Source organism: Lycorma delicatula, chromosome 1, assembly GCF_047948215.1.
Source record: "Lycorma delicatula isolate Av1 chromosome 1, ASM4794821v1, whole genome shotgun sequence".
Classification (NCBI taxonomy): Eukaryota; Metazoa; Arthropoda; class Insecta; order Hemiptera; family Fulgoridae; genus Lycorma; species Lycorma delicatula.
The window spans coordinates 128,833,991-128,860,018 of record NC_134455.1 but is presented as its reverse complement, the minus strand read 5'-3'; the positions used below and the strand labels follow the sequence as shown (position 1 = coordinate 128,860,018).

Sequence of the window (26,028 nt, the reverse complement as noted above, 5' to 3'; positions counted from 1 at the left end):
ATTGTCGTGATGAAAAAACCAGTCACCACTCTTCCACATTTCTGGCCTTTTCCACCAGATAGCGTCCCGCAGACGTTTGAGAACTTCAATGTAGTAAGTCCGGTCACTGTGGAGCCTTGAGGGAGGTACTCTTGGTGGACTACACCCTGAGCATCAAAAAAAAACTGTCAATATCACCTTCACATTGGAACAAACTTGGCGAGCTTTTTTTGGTCTGGGAGATAGGAGATGTTTCATCCATCCACCGGGCGATTGAATTTTTGTTTCGATCACCCAAGATTCATCACCTGTTATGATCCTCCACAAGAACTTTTCATCTTCTTCTGAACATTCAAGCAATTCTTGACAAGCCTGGATACGATGGGCTTTTTGGTCATCTGTCATCAGGCATGGAACAAATTTTTCGCAGCATCTTCAATTTTTTGGCCAAAATCTCATAACATGATCCAACTGATATCCTACACTCTTCAGCAAGCTCTCTGAGGGTCAGACGTCAATTTGCCTGAACCAGGGTGTTGATTTTGTCTACATGTGAGTCGTCAGTTGACATGGAAGGACATCCAGGACACTCATTGTCTTCAATCGACTGACGACCATCTTTAAAATGTCCATGCCAGTTAAATCATGTCGCACACTTCATAGCAACATCGCCGTAAGCCGTCTTGAGCATATCAAAAGTTTCACTCGCAGATTTTCTGAGTTTAACACAAAATTTCACAGCAACTCTTTGCTCGTTAAGTCACTCATTCTAAAATCCACCAAACGAAAAAAACACACTTCACAAACAACTGCATAGCTAAGCAACCAATAATATTTGCAATCAAAAAACTGTGTTGTAATCAGCTGATCTGTACGAACATGGCAACACCAAGCAGATTTGACTGGAACCAACTGGACCCAAGCAATTCAAACAGTCTACGTATTTCTTGAACAGACCTCGTATATATATATATAATAACAAGATTGACATTTGTTAATGTTGGTGGATATTCTTCAAGTACACAAAAAAGGATAACAAAAGGACAACCAAAGGGTACAAACATCTATATTAATGAAGCTCTTAGTATAGCAGAAGAACATTAATGTGTAAATGAAAAGCATTATTATATACTTCTACAGCCATGGTGTACTGAGTAAAGATTACTCAGTATGATTGTTGTTGAGGTTTTTTGCAGAAAGACCTAAAAAAATTACTGTTTAATTTTTTAGAAAGTGCAGAAGGCCCACTGAACATCAGTCTTTCAGAAGTGACAATCAAAATACTCTGCCTCCATCGCAGACAGAGGAGGAAAAAAAATAATTTCAGAATCACTATAATTCTTTTTTTACAACCACACACCCAATCTCTCACTGCTTCAGGAGCAAACAAAAATTAAACATAGCGAACCCAAATGTTTGAGTAATCAAACTATCAAAAATCCTTTTAAATTTGTTTTGTGGAAAAAGAAAGTATAAAATCTCTATATGGTTTAAAAAGGAAACAAAAGAAAAAACACATTTCTTTTTGCAATATGGTGTGACTTGTTTACAGAAACTTTTATTGAAGAGCATAGAGTTTACTTAGAAGTGTTCCCATCATTTTTACACAATATAAAAAAATACTTTGAACCTGTTAAGAGTCTTATCAGAGATAAGATATAATCAATTAATATTCTTATACCAGAGACAAAGACTGTTAAGAAGTTTTATCTTTGTATGGTGTATGTATGTGTGTATCTTTGTATCAGTGGGATTTGGTGATCTTATATAATTGAATAAAGAAGGGGCACTATCAATCTTTAATATTTTAAACTTAAGGTTAATTTTTAAATTTTCTTGTGTGTCTTTCAATTTTTTAGTTTATAATGTTTATTGGTAACTGAGATTACTACTTTGTTGATCTGTAGGAATATTACTCATACATTTGGTAGGTCTTCTAGACAAAACTGTGATTGACAGAAACTTTAATTACAACACTGGTTCATTGAATGATTTTGACAACACAGTTGTGTGGTAGATCTTTATAACACTGTGTGGTGGTAATCTTAAGAACAATTTGTTAAATGGCAGTATTATATGACCTTACTATAAATTCATGGTAATGAAAATCTGTAATGAAAAATCAGAAATTTCTTATTAAATGGTAAATCTGAAAGTGAAAGACCATCATGCAAATTTATGAATTTTTACTAAACAGAAAAGTTCTATTGATTTAATTCGTGTGAGGCACTGGTGGTCAGTAGTGAATGTGTTATGATGGAAATTGTTGGAGTTTTCATATTTCTATTCCTGTATGTTTACGATTGGGTCATCTTCAGTACACAACAAGAATTATGTATTTCAAAAATATTCTCGAGCAATAGTCAACTAAAAACTTGGGTGAATTTTGGAAAATCAGATATTAAAAAAATGTATCAGCTTAGCAAAATAAAAATTACCACCTTTCAATACTGACAATTTCTATTACTTACACTGATTATATTTATTGCATAGTACAATGTACTATTTTTTAATATACTGTAATGGGTAGAGAAGCTTCCAGAAAGAAGAAAGAGAGAAGAATGAAGAAAAAAGAAGAATCTAGAAGGAATGAAAAAGGGATTCTTTCTAGAACAGCACTTATAAAACCGTATAAGTGCAGACAATGAAAATTATTATGCTTGAAAATTCAAAAGGACAAGTTGGGAACTGGTACTGCAAGTCAGGAGATATAAATACTACCATAGACCAGCGAAGCAATAGTTACAAGTTTGAATTCAGTTCAGTTTGCGATAAAAGCAATTATGGTATGCAGGAGTAAGTGTTTGGTAACTAATAAGTGAAGAGTGGTGCATTATGAGTATTGAATTTTGGACATTGGTTGAAAACAAGAAGGTGTTCAGTGAGTTACTTATGAACAAGAATGAAAGTGACAGTATTCATTCATAAAGTGTAGGGTAGCTCTTATTTTGTAAATAGTAAAAGTGAATAATACTTGCAGAAAATTAATTGTAAATTTTTATTGTTATATTGTTAATTCAACATTAGTTTTATTAATTATAAAGTTTTGGGAATTGTATTTTGGTATTTAAAAATTAATTTTGTTTATAATTTGAATTACTATTTTATATATTATAAATTATTTGAGAGTAATAAATTGTATATATAAGACATTTTTACATGTGATATCTCTCAATATCCTTGTCGAACCACAAACATGCAACAATACTCTGAAAACTATAATACATTAATATAAAACTAAATGAAGACTTAATTCATTTTTTACTAATGTGCCCAGTATATTCAAACATAGGAAATTAATAAATATCTCAATATGTAATAGTGATGAAGATTTATTAAAACTGGTAAATTTCATATTGTGTGTTGGGATCTTGACTTCAGTGTATAAATTGACACAATAATATATAATACTATTGGTATTGTTACATCAGTACAGATATCCCACTTCGATGAAGTAATACGTAAAATAACAATTAAGTAATATCCCTCTTTGATGAAGTAATCTGTTATGAATATGATACTTATATCAGTAGAGCAATGTGCCCTATACAGTACTTAGCACAATCAACATCATTAAGCACGTTAGTAAGAGATTGGCTTATAACCCTGTTAATAAATGATGTAGAAAACTTTTACAAATATCATTACTTTACGTGTGCACATAGACGTGTGCAAGTACACCTGTATTTACATGTCCTCTACTTTTTTACTTTTTTCTTTGTTTTCTTTTTATTCCTTCATATAAACCTTATTCTTATTTTCTATCATTCACTTTACATTTATTTCAGTTTATATTTATTTTTTATATGACTGCCCACATTCTTATGATAAATATAGAAGTGGTTTTACCTTTTACATTGTGATGATTAAACTTGTCTCAGTTCATGATTGAGATTGAAAAGTGTATATCATTTTGGTTTTATTATTAATATTTTTTTTATATATTATTATTATTTTTATTTCTTTCTAACATATTATAAAACTGTATAATATTTATTTTTTAAAAGTTTTTTGATTTTGTTTTTTAGTACGGTTGATCTCAGGTTCACAATCCTTGAATAAATTTCAGTTATTGTGAATCAATAAATTTTATTAAATTTAAAATAAGCATTTATGAAATGTGGTGAAATTTACATTATAATTTTATATCATATATTATTATTATTTAGGCATATATTATTTTTTTAAATGCTAAATTAATAATGATTAAAAAAATAAATCTGTATATGCCTGGGTTGTTGTGTTTGTCTGTATTTACTTAACCAGTGTGCTGTATGATCTTATGTACTTTGTTGTTTTGAAAACAACACAGTAGACTTCTGAAATTTTTAGCATTTATTTATATGACTGTTGGTTGGTTAAGGTAAGTTAGCATATGTATTTTACTAGGAGCGGTTTTGATTATGATATCAATTTTACAAATAATATGTAAGCATATTGTCTATAAGTGTGGGTGAATGACCATTAACCTCTGTCAGATGTTTTACTGTTATGGCGTTCTTTGATCCAAATGTTGGCTGACAAAAAGTATATATTAGGCTATATAATATGTAAGCATAATGTAGCATAATGTGCATAATGTAGCATAATGTATGTAAGCATAATATGTAAGTATAATAATATGTAAGCATATTGTCTATAACTGTGGGTGAATGACCATTAACCTCTGTCAGATGTTTTACTGTTATGGCGTTCTTTGATCCAAATGTTGGCTGACAAAAAGTATGTATTAGGCTAATGTAACATAAGAAAGGTGCACGTTTGTGTTGAGAGAAACAAATACATTGTCATCAGTTGTAATGGGTTTTTTAAATACTGCAAAAATATGTGTTACCTATTTTAGACATGGTGAGCTCAAGAAATTAAAACAATTTGTTTTAATTCTGCAGTATAATGTGAAATTCAGATAGTATTTGTTAATAGATGTGAGGAATGTATGGTATAATCTAATTTTCTATGTTCAGGATAATGGTGTCATTAATATAGCGATGCTAGAATAATATTCTGAATGCATATTTCTCTCATTGTGTAATTCATAAGGTTTTCAAACTGTTGAAATATTTCAGCCAAAGGATACTATAATCAAGTAAACACACTGCCTAGCTGAGAGTAATATTTATTGTTGTATTGGAAATAATTTTGTTGAATTACAGTTGTGTTCAGGTTATAATTTATTACAGATATGCATTCTGGTGATGTGCTGTTTTCTTTAGTGACTGTAATGAATGATGGTTTGATCAATTAGTAGGTCAGTGTTGAAATGGATTACATAAAAGAATGAAAGTATGCATTTGTGTGGAATGTGATCATCATTACTTTACTTTTTTATAAGTTATTTAAGATCTAAATGTGATGCTCTTATTGAATGTTAGATATTCCCATAATTTTGTTCATATATACAGAAATTTTGTGTGAAGAGGCAGTGTAAAAAATTGGTGAAGGTGTTATTGGTGTGAATTTTTAAAGCTTATCAAAGGAATATACGGAATGGAAATTTTGTAGCTTAATTATTAGATTTCTGAACTAGTCCCATAGTTTGGCAAGCTTACTTGCACAAAGAAAAGCACTGAACACCCATTATAAATTTAAATTATACTTGGTACTCAAGTTTAAAGTTAAATGTACCGATTTAATACAAATCTTTCTCAAAAGGATAAATAGGCATGTAATAGATAGACCTTCAAAAACTACTACTAAATTACTGTCATGAGCATTACATGCATTAACTCCAGCCCAACTTTCCATTGTAATAATGGAAAGAGAGAAAAGTTAAGGTCATAGAAGTGCAAAAAATAAAATTATGAAAACATACACTATTTCATAAATTGTTTTCTTTACCTAATTTATTGTTTGTTTTTTGTTTTCTTTCTAATGATCCAAAACTGAGTGGTGTAAATAAAAATGGTCCAAAATTTTCTTTTGTCTTCTCTAATTTACAAGGTCGTAAGTGTGTTTTCAAATTCTGAACAGTGAAACTTCTGTAATAAAATCAATTCATATAAAAATTGAGAGAGTTTTCAATGAAATCTCAGTATATTTTTCTAAAATAATTTTTTTAATCACTTCAGCACTATTAGATAAAAAATGCATGAAAAAATGAAATGCAAAAGCTTACAAAATGTTTAGAAATTGAAGCTTAGTTTGTATATATTTTTTCTTAAACATTTTGTAAGATAATACACAAATTCACAATACATAAGTTAAAAACATAGTCTTCTTTGTTAGATTAAATGGATTCCCTAAAATAAAAGCTTAAGGATTTACAGTTTAAGGATTTACAATTTTATTCATAAATTACAAAATCCCTCACCCACTATATTAAGTGTAAATAGGTAAAGGCTCATTAGTGAATTATTACAAAAACAGAAATGTTCATTTTCCCTATCATGAACAAAATGAACATGAGTATCAAGAAAAGACCTAACTAAAATATAGAGATTTTAATTGTTAATTAGATAATCAAGATACACAATTCAATTCAGAGATTATTAAACACGTTATCTACATCTACAGTAACTAAATACAGATGATTATCATAGTGTTACTGACATTTCCTGAGCTCATTCTACCAGCAAAAGTAATGAAAAAAGATCACAAAAACATATTCCTTGTTATTAACAAAACCCGTCTCTCTAAATTTAGCCACTAACCTCAAAACTGAAGTCTTGTTAAGTGCTGGTTTATCACGGTTCTTAAAGAAAAAGGATTCTTGCACTGCAACCACTGATCGTGTGCTAAAGTACACCTCAAGAATAAAAATGCATTCATCTTGTGAAAATACCATCTTCTCTCTAACAGTGAACTGAGCATTATGATCGTTTTGTTATGACTATCAGTAGAAGTCTATTGCGTCGACGCGATGTTCACTTGTTGGATGAGTCTGTTCCATTAAAATGTAGGGCAATCAATTCAAAATTATAAAAGGCTGATTGATGGGTTGCGTTTTAAATAGGACACCTGTATCATATGTAACACAGGAAGATTTGTTGTCTAAAATCATACCTTTTTACGTTTGAAATGCAAAAACTTTGTTAAATGACTAATAAATGCATAAAATGTATTATCAAAACCTGTAGAGAATTTAATTCTGAGAAAATTGATGTAAAGAAGCCCAATAACAAACAAAGCAAGTTCAAGTAATTAGATCTCATTATTAACACTTTCCATATGAAAACAAAGGGATTCCACATACAAAGAATGTTTGCTTTTCTATAAAGTGCAATGATACTAAAAACAGTGCTGTATTAAAGATAAAAATAAAATAAAAAAAACTAGTACTAATGTTATTCAGACAATAAAGTTTATATTTATATTAATTTTTGAGTAGACGATAATTAAAATTATATGAGTTTTTAGTAAAAAATAAGGTTTATGCGTCTTTCTCAAATTCATTACCAAATTGAAAATTTGAGAAATTATGATTTTGTAAGATGGTAATGCAAAAAATTGGCTGGCCAACAATCCATTTTCTGTCTATCACTGCATTGCATGTCCAGTGTTACTGCTTAGAATTGTTGCCAGTTCAGAGCAATTTAATTGAGAGAGAGAGGGGAGAGATGGAGAGAGGATGAGAAAGAGTGAGCGGAGGGAGAGAGGGAGAGAGAGAGAGTAGCTACTACAGACCAGCTTAAAATAATGTTCACAAAACAAGCAGGCAAACAAATTACTAATGCACAATACCACTTAAATTTTCAGGATGTTTCTTTATCATTTATGATAAAGAAACATCCTGAAACATCCTTTATCATAAATGATAAAGAAACATCCTGATGTAAAAGTATTTTTACTAGTTATTTCCTATTAAAAATTAATAATATACAGAACTTTTAAAATACTGCTATAGTGTGAAATATTTACTAAAGTACAGATAAAAAAAACATGCTTAATTTTAATTTTAAAAAAATACATATAAATAATAAAATGAAAATATCATAATTATTATTATATCTTATTTTTTAAGATATAATAACCTCGCATTATTGTTAGCAGCTCCAAAATGCTTTTTTAGTTTAAAAATTTATTAAAATTTAACACCATATTTTATTAATAGATATATATGTCAAGGTTGGATGGCAGTAATGCATTTAAAGCCAGGTAAACCAAAGTATCACTCTATACTGCAATATCAGCCACAAAATATAATTTAGAACACATTGCTAAAAGACAAATAAAAGCCAGCGTCTCAAAGCAGCTGAAGTTCATTAACAATACTGTGCACTGACATTCAGCAGGCCCCATGTTTTAATCCTAAAACTGGCATAAGTTAATTTTTTTTTTATTTAAGTACACGCATTTAGAGCAATACATTTTAAGAAGGCATATTGTGGAACAATTGCAAATGTTGATTATATAATTAAACATATTTTGCTAAGACACTGTAAACTTTAATTAATTGATTGGTATTAAAATTATTTTAATCAGGAAATTTTAATCTATAAAATAAATATTTCTACCATTTTGTTTTTTTACATATTTACTTAATTTACTGATTGCTTAATTATTTGTTTGGGCAGCTTAATACAGCTGCCTTAGGTGCCAACCAAGTATGATGTTTAAAAGCCCTAGTGTAAATGTTCAGTGAACATTTCTTTTGTACACTCTTCTCAGTATTCATTTATGAAGATTTACTTTATCAAGATTTTTCATATTAAAAAGAGTGATTCAAACTCACAATCTCTTCTAAAACAAAGAATTAATCTCTTCTAGTTATTACACAAAAAAAAGATAATCTACTTGCACTTTGTTTTTTTTGTTTTTTTTATGAAATATAAAATAAAAAATGAACCATTATTCTGTGTGACAGTGTTTAAGTGAAATTAAGAACGTTTTTAATAATACTTCTGACATCATATGTAAATCAGTGATGCAGTAAAAATTAGACATTTAGTTTAAAACTCATATGTTCCATAAAAACACGCATACATTTTTTTTTCAGATAAAAAACTTCATGAGATTTATATACAAATATTCCAATTCTTATCCATACATATTTTTCAAAAGAAAAAAAAAATCATAAATATTTTCTGATAATAGGGAAAAATATTTGGGCAAATTAAAATTGTTTTTCTTGGAAATTTTAAAAGTAAGACACACATATTGCTAATTTATCAAGAACTTACAGGAAATAAAAATTTTAAAAACAATTTAATATACTCTAATGCTTAGAGATATTCTAACTAGCAATTCTCTTCAATATAAACAACACTTCTCTTGCATTCAAATATTTCTATTTTGTTAACAGAATATAATGTTTTATCTGGTAGACACAGCAAACATATCAATTAAATTTGGCAAAAAGTAATAGAAAATTAATAACAAGATACATACTCAGTCTGGGGAATGGTTATAAGATTTGCAGGAGGTATAACAAGTCCAGAATCAAGAACAAGAGGAACTGGAGCACCTTCACATTGAGATGCTAACGTCTGCAGATGCAAAGCAGAATCGTGACGTTCAGTGGGTGTTAACTGAGACCACATCACCTGAAGGAGAAATGTCATATGTCTTGTTGCAACAGCTGAGTGACCAACTCTCTTAGCAGATACAACAAGATCTTGAAGAACCAACTTCTGAAGACCTGGCCACCCGTCAAGTCTTCCTTTATATAGTAAAAAAAGCAACACATTCATGACTTCAAAAAAATTTTTTTTTCACTGTTCATACTTCTGTAGGAGCATTAACATATTTCTTATAATCAATGTATGTAAACAGTGTGCAATTTGAAGCCATTATTTGTTAAAGAACAACAAATTATTTAAAATTATAGAATTCTGAAATAATAAAAAAAATTTTTTAAATATAATACTTTTTATAACATGCTTCTTTTTTTCAGTCTTCCTTCAGACCACCTTCAATGACCAGTGGTGGTGTTCTCAACCTGACATCAGTTCATGTCATGTTAGGTTTTGTTTAGTTAGGCAGACACATACTTCTGCCTAACTCAAAAACAACATCAAATGTAATTTCAAAGTTGATAATTTTAAATAAATTCACGATTGATTATCATAGAAAAAAAAACTAAATAAAAAGTAGTCATTTTTTTCAGTATAAGTAATCACTATTTTTATGATCAGCTTAAGAAATCACTATTTTTATTAAATTTTAAAATAATGGCACAGAGGAGCAAAACAAATGTTTATCCTCATGTTAGGCAGCAAGTACTGCCTAAATACTATTCCCAGATGCTCTTTTAATTGTGTATTATAGGGGTCTTTTTTCTCACTAGATATTTGGGACTGAATTGAATCGATGAATTTTTGATGGAAACTTTAGAAATATGACGTGTGATAAAAAACTATAATTTTTTAATTCTGCTTGTTATGTCTTTTTGACTGAGTTCACCTTTTTTCTAATCAATTTCTATAATGTATATCAATATGTTCACCCATATTAAACACAAAGTTCAAATTTGGCAGCCATTCAAATTAGAAAGTAGGTAAAAAATATTATTTATTTTGTTTTAAAATAAGTGAACAAAGGGTTAGCATTAAATTTTATATTAAAAATGAAATAAAATCCAGTGAAATAGTAAAGATGTTAGAGAAGGTTTTTGTCAAGGATGTAATGTCAACACCAAGGTTTTATGAATGGTAAAAAACGGTTTCAAGAAGGCCGTAAAGATGTTGGAGATGACAAAAGGGTCGGATATCCTAACACATCAACTACTATGAAAATATCTATAAAATAATCGACATTGTAATCTATAATTATCGAATCGCTGTCAGAGAAGTTGCTAAAGAGCTAGAAAAATCTTACGGCATATATAAAACAATTTTGACTCACATTTTGGATATGACAGGAATAGCCACAAAATTTGTTCCAAAACTGTTGAATTTTCAACAAAAGCAATATCACAAAAACAAAGCAGAACAATTGTTAGATAGCATTGCTGCTGACTAAGAATTACTCTAACGTTGTCACAGCAGATGATAAAAGTGGGTATACGGTTACGATATTGAAAATGAAGGTACAATTATCCCATTGGAAGCTTCCTGAAGAAACCAGATCAAAAAAAGCAAGCCAGTTTGATCAAATTTAAGGTTTGCCTTTCTATTTTTTTATTGCAATGGCATTGTCCATTATGAAATCTTATCACTAGGTTATATTGTCAACAAACAGTAGTATTACTCAGCAGATTTACACCTTTTATATGAGGCAAACCAAAGAAAATGACCACAAATCCACAAAAAAATTCTTGACATTTTCACCACGATAATGTTCCTCCAGTTCACACTGCACTATTAATTTGTGTTAACCAAAAATAACACCATACCGATTTCACAGCCTTCATATTCTCCAGGTATGGCATCCTACTACCTTTGCTTATACCCACTGATTAAGAAAACATTAAAAGACAACAATTTGTGATAATAAAAAGTCAATATTTGTGACAATAAATAAAGAAAAAATCACTAAGTGAACTGGTTTCCACAAATATTTTGAGGATTAGAAGAAACATTGGCATATGTGTGTTGCACCTCTGGAGGACTACTTTGAAGGGGACAATATCAATAAAGAAGAATAAGTAAATTCTTTAGATAAAAAGTAAAATTCTCATTTTTTTATCACATCTTGTACATTACATAGTTAAACTTTCATATTCGGGAAATGTAGCTGCATGTAGTTATTCTGAATCGTATAAGCTTCTACTTCAATCTCATCATACTTCCATATTACACAAATTTATATGTATATTACATAATATAATATTACTTTACTGAAATTAATCTTTTTAAGATTCATATTATTCCTCTGTATTGTTAAATTATATATAAGTTCTATTAGATAAACCACCTAGTACAGAACATTGAGATAAGACATATATCTTACTTTAATTTTTCAAGAAAGTACTTTCACAGGATCCCATCTTCATGATTGAAATAATTCTGTTATTACATAATAAAAAATAAAAATTCTAAAATAATGATAACTGCATATTAATTTACATGAGTGCTGCTATCTTTTGCAGTTTTTATAAGAACGTCTCCCTCAAACACTGTCTAATGATTTATCAAATTGAAATTTTGTTTCTATCTATATTGGTAATATTTTTCTAACATATTTAATTTTATATCATCTTTATTAATTTATAATATTTCTTAATTTGTGTTAATATCAGAAACAGAATATTTATTGTTTATTAAATAGTCTGCCATATTAGATAAACCTAATATATTATTTTTGTAATTTGTTTAATGTTCAAGAAATCTAGTTTTTTGAAAAATGGAAAAATCTGGAAATTCATGCAGATATTGAATACTTTTTTTGAAAGGCTTAAGTGCAAAGGAAATTAAAGAAAACTTGATATAACATTGGGAGACTCTTTTCCATGAAATACAACAGTTAACTGCTGGTCGCAGTTTAAACTGGGTTGTACATGTACTAGCAATGAACCACTCAGTTGACACCTTTCTGATGTGACTACACCAGAAATGATAGAAAAAGTGCATAAAATTATTTTGGCAGATCGACAAGTGACAGTGAATGAGTTAGCAGAGTCTGTAGGCATGTCAACAAAACAAATGCATAATATTTGACACAAATATTTGGGCACGAACAAGCTGTGCACTAGATGGGTACCGTGTTTGCTCATGTCCAACCAGAAACACCAAAAAACATTTCCAGTAATTGTCTCGAACTCTTTCTGTGCAATTCAGAGGAATTTTACGTTGATTTGTGATGGTTGATGAAATTCATCTGGCTCCCAAAGACTATCACTTGTTTCCTAACCTAAAAAAATGGCTTGGAGGGAAAAGAATTTCAACCAATAATGAATTTATTGCCGCAATAGATGGTTATGTTAAGAAGTTGGATAAATCAACTTACCGAACTGGCATAAGCACTCTTGTGGAACGCTGGGCTAAATATAAACATAGTTATTCAAGATACCTTAACAGTAAACTATGTTGAAAATATATATAAAAATGTACCCAGAAAAATACTTTCTAATCCAGAGCCAGAATTTTTCACCCCACCTGCAAAAAACGGAGCTATTTATTAAGTTCAGCTACTAATTTCAGTTCAACTCTGATAAACTTAGTAATTTAAATAAATATACCTTATGGTTTTACAGACCTATAACTGCCAAAATGGCCCATGTCAATTCATTTCTTTTTCTGGTCACAATATATGATGTTTTATATATATATATAAATAGAAGAATTAGAATTTAAGCATACATACAGAATAATATAGCACTTTAAGGTTGGTAAAAAGAAAGTAAATTACAATAATACATACCTCATCGTAGACTAAATTAAAATTCAAGACTGAAGTATGGATAAAAGATGTCTTTCAGTATTTGGCTTCTGTTCAATTACTCTATGAACAGGTTCATTTATTAAATTAGCCAATAAAAACTCCATCTATTAAAAGGTGATTTATCGATATAGTTCCTCACATTTTCAAGTCAAACAACCAGTTGAAATATGCAACTGCTAAGAATTATAAATCTGATCTAACAAACAATAATTAATTTCATCTTTTAACAAACTTATAACAAATATTGCAAATATTAGTACAAATACCTGGTGGATAATCAGCTGGATCAAGAGTGAGTTTATATCCAGGAAGGGCTTGCAACATTAAATTATAACACTGCTCCCAGTTCGTCTGAGGATTTCTTGCAGAAACATAACGTGTTGCAGCAAGTCGACGATAAAAAGATGCTTTACGATGAAATCCAATTTTTGTATAAAGTTCTGACAAACTCATTAACCGTTGAATCTGCAATGCATCACATAATTTTTTACAAATAAAAAATAAGTCTTTCAAGCATGTTTGAAGTAGATTATTTATTTTCATATTCTTCTATAAATGTGTTCAGCAACTAATATTAAATCTTATAAATTATAAAAATAAGGTACAAAAGCAAGTAGTCATTCTTTAACATCTTGTACTCCTTCTGTAACAGAGTATATCATTTATGAATCATACTGAAGAAGAGATTTTAAAACACTATATATATTAATATAGATTTTTAACACTATATATATTTATATAAATTTATTATCTGAATTCAACGTTTCTAGAGGAGATATGTATATATCTAATTTCTTTGTAAGGAAAAACTGATAACCTTGGTTATTAATCTTACAGAATGATTCTTCAAACTTAAAGACTTAACATTAGAGAATATGTAATAAAAGAACATTGGCCAAAGAAATGTAGCTTGTGATTAAATTTGTAAAAAAAATATTGATATATCAGTATTTTCTAATATTATTTTTCAAGTTTTTTCTAACCTATAATTATTAAATCTTGTTAAGCACTCTCTTCCTTGATACATACACCATTCACAATGGTGTTTTCATTTTTTAACGCAAATCAGAAACACGTTACTCCTATTTTGTTCTTTACTCAGTTTCATTTGTAGATTCATTTCTCTTTACTACAGTAAATGTCATATTTTTAACCAATATTAATTAATAATAAAATCAAACTGTAATAAAAAGCTTGCAGAAGCTGTAGGTAAGGAGAATATGGAAGGTGAGGAAGCCTATCATTTTTTTCATTAAAATTATAAAGCAATGGTAAATTATACACAAGTTCAATATCATGGTGGAGTAGGAATCATTTCTTTCTAATGTTTAGGCCTTTTTTTTGCTTAGAGGTCTTTTATCAGAGACACTGCACTGTTTCTAGACAGAATCAATGATTAAAAGTTTTTCTTCTCTAACAAATCTGAGATGCAAAACATACTAAACATAAATAAAACATTCATCATAACTCTCTGATCAAAAACCAATACCATTAACATCCAAATCAGCCTCAACTATGTACATTCACTTGCTCAGAAATCAAAGCAAAAATTCAGTTACTATCTGACTGTCCCTAATATGTCAAAATTAAAAGTAAACAGAAAAAGTGTCATAAAATTGTAATACTTACTATCTTGAATTTTAATTATATTTAATAAAAATTATTATTTTTCCAAGGAAAAATATGATTTTTTTTTACTATTATTTATATATTACTTAATTCAATAGTTTTTAAAACATTATTATACATAAATAAATGACTAGATGTTAATGTAAATTGCATCCTCCAATAAATTATAAACATGTTCAAATGCTTATAAGAGAAAATACTAAAAGCACTAAACAACTGTGTTATGTACACAAGAGTACAAACAATAAATGATTAATATTTTGATAGACAAGCTCCAAATTAATTCTGGCATTCACAATGACATGAGATAAAATTCAGCATGATGCATAAAGTCCAAATGGAAGAAATAATCACTGACTGTATACCTAGATCATGTTCTAAATATGTTAAAACATCAAACTCAGTAGGCACAAAAGCTTACGGAATAGTAAATATCATACACGCTATGCAAAATTCCACCATAAACAAAGAAACTATTTACACAGTATACTTCTTTACTTTTTATACTTCTTTACAGAGCAATCCTTACAATCTTTTCAAAAAATTCTAACAGACTATAAATGAGATTGAAAGAAAAATAATCATTTTTCTACGTATGATCATCACTAGAGTAATCACCCTCAATAAAATAATTTCAAAACTTTAGTAAATTCTTACATACAAATACTAACCTTTTCTTCTTCATTTAACGTTAAATTGATGAATACTACATTTTGTAGGAATGAAGCAGCCTGAAGAATGGAATTTTGTTCAATGGCTATTCGTGCAGCCTTATAACAAGCTTCAGTTTCAATTACACCAGCATTCTGGTACTAAAACAAAAAAAATAATCACAAATAGATGTTAATATAATGAATTTTTTGGTCACATATATAATACAATACTCAATTAATGATGGTGACAACATTTTTATTTTTCTTCACAAGTGATTACAAGTTACCTTGTGAATCAATTCTCTACCTTAAAACGGGACAAAGAAGAAGGCAAATAAAATCACATATTTTAAAACAAAATGTAATGCAAGTGCTGATGAAATCCTTTAACACAGATCTATCTTTAATGATAAATTCATGTCCATTAATGATATTTCTGTAACTCCTAGATGGGTAATAAGTTATCACAAATGTAAATACACTCAAAAAGCGGACAGAATGAAATTACTACCTCAGTTCATTCAAGTCAGATTCACAGAAAAATCTCATCTCTTTATTCAGGAACAGTTACCATCCCATGCCAGAATTATTTAGAAAAGTAAAAAGTAAAGCAGTTTCCCACTGAGCTAAATAAAATGTTTGGAAATCTACTGAAATTCCCACATTTAGGTTGTAATAGCAATTTCCAAAAAAGTTTACATTTGAAAGCAGTCTAATGCAAGGCAATGTTTTTAAGTATTACATTATTCACTGTGACATTAAACAAAGCCATACATTTTAAAGATAAGTGTTATGTGTTCATTACATGCAGATGATTTTAAATTCAATACTTTCATTACAATCTTTGGTAAAATCAGGTTGATTTAATTAAAATTTTTATTATTAAAACAATGTTTGAATGCTTTTCTCATTTGCAAACAAATAATATACTTAAATTGTTTTAAATTAATAATGAAAGCTCAGTATTGCATTACAACACTTTAACATCTTTATTTTGATTAATACATGATAAGGAATTAGCTTCTAGATGGACTCTTTTATGTTTAAAAAGAAATCCTCCATATGATTAACAAGAATAGTTGGAGTGTAAATATTTTTATACAAGTGTGTGTATATGTATATATATATATATATATATATATATATATATATATATATATGTGTGTATATTTAATATTATATGAAATATAAACCACCAAAACATAGCAACACAGTAATTAGATAAGTTAAACTTACTATTAATTTCCAAAGAATCAATTTTCACAGGATCCCGCATCTTAGGTTAGTATTGAATTACATAATATATAATTCTTTTAAAAATTTGTTATTTTAGATTGTTCTCTGTTTTAAAGATTTTTGAATATTGTAATAAACACATATCCAAATTTTGCTGTCCAGTACTAGAATAATGTAATTTTTAAAACATAGTATTTTCCATTATTCTATTATCATTAGTGACATCTATTAGATCACAGGTCGGCAACCATTTTGTCAGTAAAAGCGCAAAATAAATTCAAAAGTTATTAGAGGCGCATGAAAAAGTTATTGGGGGCGCAATACTATTATTACACAATAAGCATATAGACTTGTTTTAAAGTCAACATCACAACAATAAATTCTTTTTCTTTTACAATTATTCATGATAGGTTATTTATAAAATCTGTTTAACCAGTACAACATGTATTTAATAGTGAAAAGCGCAACTATCTTGAATGATATGATTACTAATAATACATAAATAACAGAATATAGTCAATAATAATAACACTCAAAATATGTAGCATTAAGAATATGGTAATATACCACCAAATTTATCAGAACCAAGGATATTCCTATGTGCTAAGTAGCAAATGTGTCAGTGTACGACCTTGAATGCTATTTGCTGACAATGAGCTTGCACAGTTATATTGTCTTATATACGCACAATGCCAAAATGGTTATTGAGCTTAGTAAGTGTATAATATAGTGAGGGCGTATAAAAATCTCATCGAGAGCACCATAGCACCTGCAGGTGCCACATTGCCGACCCCTGTATTAGATGATAATATATGTTTTTTAATTACATCATCATTTTTGAATGTGGCCTGGAGGTTCATCATTTTATATTTTTGTTTATATTTATAAATTTAACATTTTTTTAGTATATTCATTATTTATTGTTCTTACATACTTCTAAAACTTCTAAATTATTTTTGCAATCAGTAATACTATGTTGTATTATAAAAAAATAGTCAGCTACTTTAGATATACCTCTTTTTTTGTTTTTGTGTGCTGTGTAATGTTCTGTACATCTTTTTTAGATCATCTTTGGTTTTACCAAAATAAATATTACATTCATTGCTCTTAATTTTGTATATTTCTCGTAATTGTTTTCTATTATTTTTATTTTTTAAACATTTTATAATGTGATTATTTGGATTGTGCTTTTTTTATACTAGGTGACATTTAAGAATGGAAACAGCTTTGTTACTGCATATCTGAGAGGTATATTTACTTTAAATATTACAATATTTATTTTAAAATTTTAAATAAATGTTTTAGATCGTAAATTACTAATGAAATAAATTTTTAAAGCATACCATCCTACAATAAATGTTTTCCCTCTACAGCTTGGCAGTATGCTAACCTGAAGTAATAGCCATTCATAATTTGTATCATGTCTGGTGGTACACAAACAGATTCATCAATTATGCTTCTTTTCAATTTGTCAATGTCTGCAGGTTTTGTTTTGTAAACATTATGTTTCAGATACCCCAAAAAAAGTAATCCAGAGGAAACTGGTCTGGGGACCTGGTAGGCCATTCTATGGCTCCTCTACTACCTATTCAGCGATTTGGAAATTGTTCATTTAAAATTTGCTATGTCTTTAGATAATAATAACGTGGTGCCCCATCTTGCTGAAACCATACATTATTATTTAATTCTTGTCCAACATTTTTACAGATATTTAGTAAAATCCTATTGGCTTTCAAGTTGCAGTAAGCAACCCCTATAAGACTGTCATCTAAAATAAAAGGCCATACAATGCAATGACCAACAATTCCTGCCCAACGTTCATTTTCTGAGGGTCCTTTGTATGAGCTTCCAACATCCATCAGGGATTATTATCGCTCCAATATCAACAGTTTAGCTCATTCACATGGCCATTTAACACAAAATTCACTGCATCAATAAATATTACTTGAAAAGAAAAATTTGGGTCTATGTCTAATTTTTGCATTGTACTTTAACAATGCTCAACAGGACAGTCAAAAATCATCTTCCAAAAGTTCTTGCACCAGGAGGAGCTAATATGGGTGAAATTTCTTTGTTTTTTATACTGGTTTTTATTTTTTTTTTTCTATATTTTCATTATCAAAATCATTAATTTCTGATATTTGTTTTAATTCACTTTTTTAGTTTATTTTTATTGTTCTTTGTATGAGTAGCTCTAAATATCATTTTTTTTGTATGTATTAATCTATTGTAACCATGGGCGCTTAGAATTTAAATGTATTGTAAAATTATTTGTTGTAGGTTTTCTATAAAATGAAGTTTTTATTATATTGGTTTTTTTTTTCAATGTCAATAACTAAAAAATGTATTTTCTTGTTATTTTCTATTTCATTTATAAATTTTAAATTCTTAATGTAATTATAAATTTATTTAAAATGATCAAATATTCATTATTTATAGTTGGGTTATGTACAACTAAAATATCATCACATATCTTATCCACAATATTTGGTGTATATTTAATATGCCATGAACTAAATTATTTTCAAATTCTCGTATAAATATTTTAGACATCATAGCAGATACAGGTGCTAACATTGTGTGGAGAACTCTGTGATAGGAGCAGTGGTGTGGGAGAATGTAGGCAATAACCTCATTCCCAAAAGCAGACCAGAGCAAAGAGAGATGAAGTATATTTTCATTAGAAGCTTATTAAATTTGTGAATTTGTTTCTTGAATTTTTAGAAAATCAAGAGGACTTGAGTAAATTGAATTATAGGACAAAATTATATAACTCAACTTCTAACCTATCAGGTAGGTAGTTCCATTTTTAATTTCAGTTCCTTCATGTCACTCAGTCTTGTTAAAGACTCAACAAAGATGTGTTTTGTTCTAAAGAGTTCATTTCCTAGTAGTACACCAATGGGAATATCACATGTGGTATTCGCATTGGTGGCATTCTGACTGAGGCAAGAACAAGGCTGAGAGATGCTTTTTGCAGAGGTTCAGAAGATGAACTCCGGTAAAGCCCATAAGGGCTAGGTATGGAGGGGTTGGCATGGCAACTGAAATTGCCACATGGAGGGTGTCTTCCCCTATGTAGTTAGGATATAGGACAAAATCTTTGTTCCGATCAACACTTGTTTTGTTAGTATGAGAATAATATTTTTGGTGTTTAAAGGGTCAATCAAGTAATGGCAGTGCATAGTTTAATTGAAGTTAGATATGGAAAGAGTTTCTGTGAAACCTTCGTTGTTAGAGGAAGGTGTGGGGATCGCACTTCTGCGAAATGGTTAATTTGATAGCTGAGGGTTGGAAGTTGTAGTAGGTCATACTTGGAAGACGCCTTACAAAGGCAACAGTAAGCTGTGTAAATACACTGATGGAAATGTCTGCCAAGGCATTTGCATCAGTGGTATGCTGACAAAAGCCAAACTGATGACTGTGATGTATTATCAGGTTTAGAGGGTCTAAAAGATAACCTACAGGAGGCACATCAGGACTAGGAATGGAGAGGGTGGTGTGACAAGCAGGATTGTCACAAGGTGGGTGACTTCTCCTATGGAGGTCAGATCAGTGAATTTTGGAGATGATGGTATTTAGGGCTGTAATTTTGAACGGTAATTTAATTTGTTATAATAACTAAATATCAGTTTACATTTAGATAATAAATTTTTTACAATTCTTATATTTGTTTGTTGGGTCTTATTTTTTTAAAATTATTTCCTTCAGTGTACAAGGCTTCGCTGATAAATTTTTCACATATATGCATAGCATGGGAATGAAAAGAGATATTGGAATGATAATTAAAAATGAATAAAAGTACAACACCTTAGCTACAAAATGCATTATTTACTATTCAATATAATCCCCATTTACATTGATAAACTTCTCCCAACATGTGACAAGTTTTTGCATTTTGCACTGAAAAATTCTGGCGGTCATTCTCGGATCCAAGTGGCCACAGCTTCCTTCACCTCATCGTTCGGTGGTGTAATGATTACCTTTGAGAACCATCTTAAGATGAGGGAAGAAGTAAAAGTTGCACAGAGCCAAATCTGGCTAGTATTGCGGATGCAGAATAGGCTCAAACTTCAGCTTGCGGAGAGCCTCTGAATTGGCATGAGATGTATCTCACACATCACCACTACATGTCAAAACACATGCTTCTACATGTCAAAACACATGCCACTACACATCAAAACACACACCAAAACACCGTCAAAAGAAGTTTCTTCACAGAGGCTTGAGTTTTGAATTTTTTGGGTTTTCGCAATTCATAATATCTGAATTCCACGCTTTGCATTTTTGCTTCCAGGTTGTAATGATATATCCAATTCTCATCCCCAGTCGCAATATTGAAAAGGAAGTAGTCTCCTTTGGCACGCTAGCACTGTAAAAGTTCTTCGCAACAATCAACACAACGCTGCTTGTGTTCGTCTGTCAGTTTGTGTGGTACCCATCATGCACAGATTTTACAGTAACCCAATTTCTCAATAATATGGCCTAGTCGTTCTTTAGATATGCCTAACTGAATAGTGATGTGTTGCTGGGTGATTCGCCATTCATTTTGAAGCAAATCGTTCACCTCCTTTTTATGTTTCTCGTCAGTCACACAAACTGGTTGTCTGCTGCGAGGTGTGCCCTCAGTTGTCACTTTACCAGCTTCATATTCACAAAATTTCAACATCCACCTACTTACAATACTCCTCTCAGCAGTTTCACTACCGTAAACTGCTATTAAACATGAAAAATATTCATAGGATTCACATTTTCTGTTGTTAAAAATTCTATCACTGCACGCTGTTTTAACTGTGTTGATATACTGGCCATACTCTACTCCACTTTAACTGCTACTGAAAAAAAAACACTTTATCGCAGGTTTGTAAAGGGGGAATTTAGCTACCATGTGCTGCCACGCCCAACTCGATAGTACCTTTTATCTCCATGTAGCATGCTAGCATCCAAAATTATCAGCCAAGCCTTGTAATTATTCATAAGTTCTTTGTATTTGTCTTTGGGTATAATAACTGGTGTAACAGTTTTGTCTAATTTTAATATTATTAGATTATTGTGAATTTTATTTTTTAATTTGATAATCACATACTTTGTAATCATTTGTTTATTATTTATGTAATTTTTTTATATTTTTAATAATTATATTTCTTATTTGATTCTTATCCAAATTATCCATTTACTGCATTCAGTATCAATTGTAATATTCTTGATTAAATAATACTTATCATCAATTAAATTAAATTTGGATTCTATGAAAATCTCATTCTTGCAAATTAATGTGGTAAGTTTTAACTTATCTAATTACTGTGTTTTGGTGGTTTATATTTCATATAATACTAAATTCTACTAACACAGTGGTCAATATGTCAACGAATTATTTAATTTAAAAAAAAAAATATATATATATTATATCGTAACAAAACTGGTATAGGGAACCTGAATAACAAATTCCTGCCAATTAAGAATAAAGTAGTAGAAAATATAGTAGAGAGGAATCCAGAAAGGGGCTAAAAGAAACCCTTTTAGTAAAGGTAACAAGTTCGTTTAACAATTTTTTTTTTGTAATACTGTCCACTGACATGCAATAAACAAATGTTTGTATCATGAGAAGAGTTACTAAACCAAGGTTTGGAATGCATGGGAACAAAAGGGCTCGATCAATCATTCTCATGCTTCAAGTTGGGTCCGGTCTGGCGGGTAAAGAGATTAGGAGTATAAATACTCTACGGAAGACCAGGTAAAAATCAGTTCTGCGAGAAGAGCCTGCAAGATAAAGTCTGCACATTGCAGACTCTCTACATGTAAAAATCTCCTCTAATACCATAATAACTAAGTTTTTCATTATTAAGAAATGCAGCACTAAATCAAATCCTTACAGAGATTCTGGGATCGCAAAAAATCAAAAAGGAGATTTTTTTTTCTGTGATATTTAATTCTAGAAACTTGGAAATCATTTTGCCTGCACACAAAATTTTCCTTAAAATCATACTGAAGGTTTATCAACATGTTATGATATTCAAATTTAAAATCTATTGTCTGTAACTTTTTCAAAATATTTCAGAAGATACTGACAAAGACAAAACTCTCATCTAATTTTGTAAATTAATTGCACAGCCTTCCCTAAGGAAGAAAATAACATCAGAAGGGATAAATGCATTTTGTAATTTGTAACTGAAAGTTACTCCATTGCTGAAAGTTATATCAACCGAACTTCTAGGAGGGATAACTGCTAGATTTTTTTTAGATTATGGACATTATGTAACTTGCACTGGAAATCTGTACATCATAACTTTTGTTATTTTAGATGATGTTAAGGCCAAAATTGAAAATTTTTTTCAACATGTTAGGTTTAAATCTAAATTTTAATATATTTTTGAGCTGCAATTCATTTCTGCAAGGTCCTCTACTACTTCCTAAATTACTTTCGGTTTTAGGTTTCATTTTTTTTTCAATTTCTGGAACCTTACAATTCAATGTTGTTTCCTTTTGTTAAAGTGCTGCTACTTGTAAAATTACAGTTGAGGAATGAGTCTTTTATACATATGTCTTCTTCAACTAATCTGCAAAATAACAAAGTAACTTTAACTTGAGGTTTAGCATTTTGTAATTCATGATTATTAAGTAATAATGAGCTTTCTGAAGTTCAGTCATAACAAAATTAAAATAACATTTTTGTACATCAATTCAACAGGGAAGGGATCAACAAATCCAAATCTATCAAAAAAATGTTATCAAGCATTAATTCCATAACTTATTATGGATGCTAGATAAATGGTAAAAAATCAAGTTAAATTAGGAAATAAATACTCAAAATAATGCTAAATAATCTAGTTAATAATAATATGTAAGATAATTCTGGTAAGTAAACTTACTTCTAGCCTTAGCCATTATACTGTGAAATGATTTAGTTTAATGTGTGTATGAATTATTTACACAAACAGTATTTATTATTCTTACCAAGAAAAGAAAATGATTGTAAGAAACATATTATCTGCTAGGCAGGATGACAAATAAAAATTAGATTTAAATACTTATGTATAAAACAGGTTAAAAAATAATAATGCAAAAAAATAAAATAAAAAATTAACAGACCTTGCTGTAATGAATTATTGCCTCTCTATAACTTCTTAATATATCATCAGGTGATAGTATTTTATCTGGTTTTTTAATTATTTCAGGTGCCGGAAGGGAAACCTCAGCAGGATCTGATATACTTGACCTGATAGAAAAAAAGAAAAAAAATCAGTACTAAAATATACTACCTCATTGGCTTTAGAGAAATAAAAAATAACTATACACAAGTAATATCATTTTTAAAACATTTTAGTGGCTAAAAAAAATGTTCAAAAGCAGGAAAACATTACATCAATTTCCTAGTACAAAAACATTAATATCAATTCCCAAGTGCTCAATTTACTATTCAGGAATCTCAAAATCATGCTGAATTTAACAATAAGTGAATCTTTACAATATGGTGTTTTACTTAAGACAATAACATTTAACTATTTTGAGGTGACCAATAATATTTTTCTTATTTGCAATTAATAAAGTACTTTTTTTTATTGCAATTAATAAACATAAATTTATTTTTAAGTACGAGGTAAAAAGAGACCATGTAAACTGACAATTCAAAAATAATAGTCATTTATTGCTAAAAGTAACATTTTTTTTTTTTTACTGATGACTGAATTCACCACAGAAGCTTACAAAAGAAGCTTATGCATGGAATTATGAATATGGGAAATTTTAGTATTTGAAGAATGCCATGCCTAATCAGGATTCGAAACTGAGACCTCCAGATGAAAGGCTGAGACACTACCACTTCACAATAGAGATTGGCAGTATTTGATAACAATATTTGATATAATAATATATCAAACAAGGCAGCAGAGTTGTTCTCTGCTGCCATCTTACACAACATAATACTTGTATTTCAGGCTATAAGAAAATTCTTAATGGATCAGATAATTTCTTTTTAACTACTAATTTTAATAACTATCAAAAAGATTGTCCAAATAATTTATTTAAAATTAAATTAAAATAGTTTTTACAGAAAGTTTTTGAGTTTTTAATAATAACTAACTGGATGAATCTGAATTTCCTTATTTAATATATATACTCATTTCAATATGTATCAACATTTTCAAAATTGTAATTTTATTCAGTCATTAATCATAGCATAGTTACATCAGAATTGATTCATATGATTATTATTGTTATTTAGGGTATATAGAAAAAAGTATATTGAAGTTTTAAAGCTATTTGACTTACAGCAATGAACCACAAATAAAATGAAAATTTAACTCTTACAGTTTTTCCGTACAAGTGTTCAATGTGAGAACCTTTCACATGCAGCACACATCCAACTGATAAGTGAGTTCATCCCATTCTTTAACCAGCATATCTGAATTAATCGAAGTGACAGCTGCTTCAATTCTGTGCCTCAAATCAGGTAAATTATTAAGTAGCAAAGGTGCATATATAAAATCCTTTATAAAATACCAAAGAAAAAATAAATCACATGGGGTCAGATCAGGTGACCTTGGAGGCAATCACAAACAAGCTCTATCACTGGGTCCATACCAACCAATCCAACGGTTGGGGAAAATGTTATTCAACCAGTCTCTTATAGAATTATGCCAGTGACAAGGTGCACCATCTTGTTACCAAATAAGATTCTCTGGTCCATCTCGCAGTTAAGTAAGAGCTATGTATGTAACACAACCAAATAAACAAAGATATTGTACAGAAAACATTTAATTTTGGGGAGTCCTTTTTGCACTGTAAGAGTTTATGGGGATTTTCTGAGCCCTCCCATTATATATGTTTTTTTTCACTAAGATGAATGGTTTGAATTAAGATGAAATAACTCATCACAAAGTACAATACAATCAAGAAAGTCATAATCTTCAAAAGTTGTTTGCAACATTTCAATTCCAAAGTTGACATCCAGAGAGTAATCAGACTTCAAAGTCTGTAAATGATATGGATGCATATATAAGCATTTCCTTAAAACATTCCATCACCAATACTGCTAGTTTGCAATCAGCCTTAATACAGATTTTTTAGGATTTTACTGGAAAGACTCCCTGACAAGTTTAACATCTTCTTCAGACACCCTTGATCGTTTCATTCTCTTCCCTTTACTACAAACATTCAGTCGATTCAGACTGATTATGCCATCAATGAATGTTATTGTCTGTTAGAGGATCACAATTAAACTTTCTACAGAATGCATGTTGAATAGTAACCACAGATTCACATTTAGCAAACT

General features: G+C 29.6%; 1 protein-coding gene across 3 annotated transcripts in view; it reads right to left on the bottom strand.

Moving 5' to 3' along the window:
- Window positions 1–26,028, bottom strand: part of brun (trafficking protein particle complex subunit brun) — a 91,024-nt gene that overhangs the window by 49,632 nt on the left and 15,364 nt on the right. For 2 of the 3 annotated variants that reach the window (XM_075360996.1, XM_075361006.1), the window contains exons 7-11: window positions 23,847–23,973; window positions 15,540–15,680; window positions 13,506–13,704; window positions 9,307–9,610; window positions 5,818–5,957 (exon numbers count right to left, since the gene is read on the bottom strand). In XM_075360996.1, the coding sequence (XP_075217111.1) occupies window positions 5,818–5,957; window positions 9,307–9,610; window positions 13,506–13,704; window positions 15,540–15,680; window positions 23,847–23,973 (911 nt within the window). The remainder of the gene's footprint in view (window positions 1–5,817; window positions 5,958–9,306; window positions 9,611–13,505; window positions 13,705–15,539; window positions 15,681–23,846; window positions 23,974–26,028) is intronic. The other variant, XM_075361014.1, reaches the window with a different exon arrangement.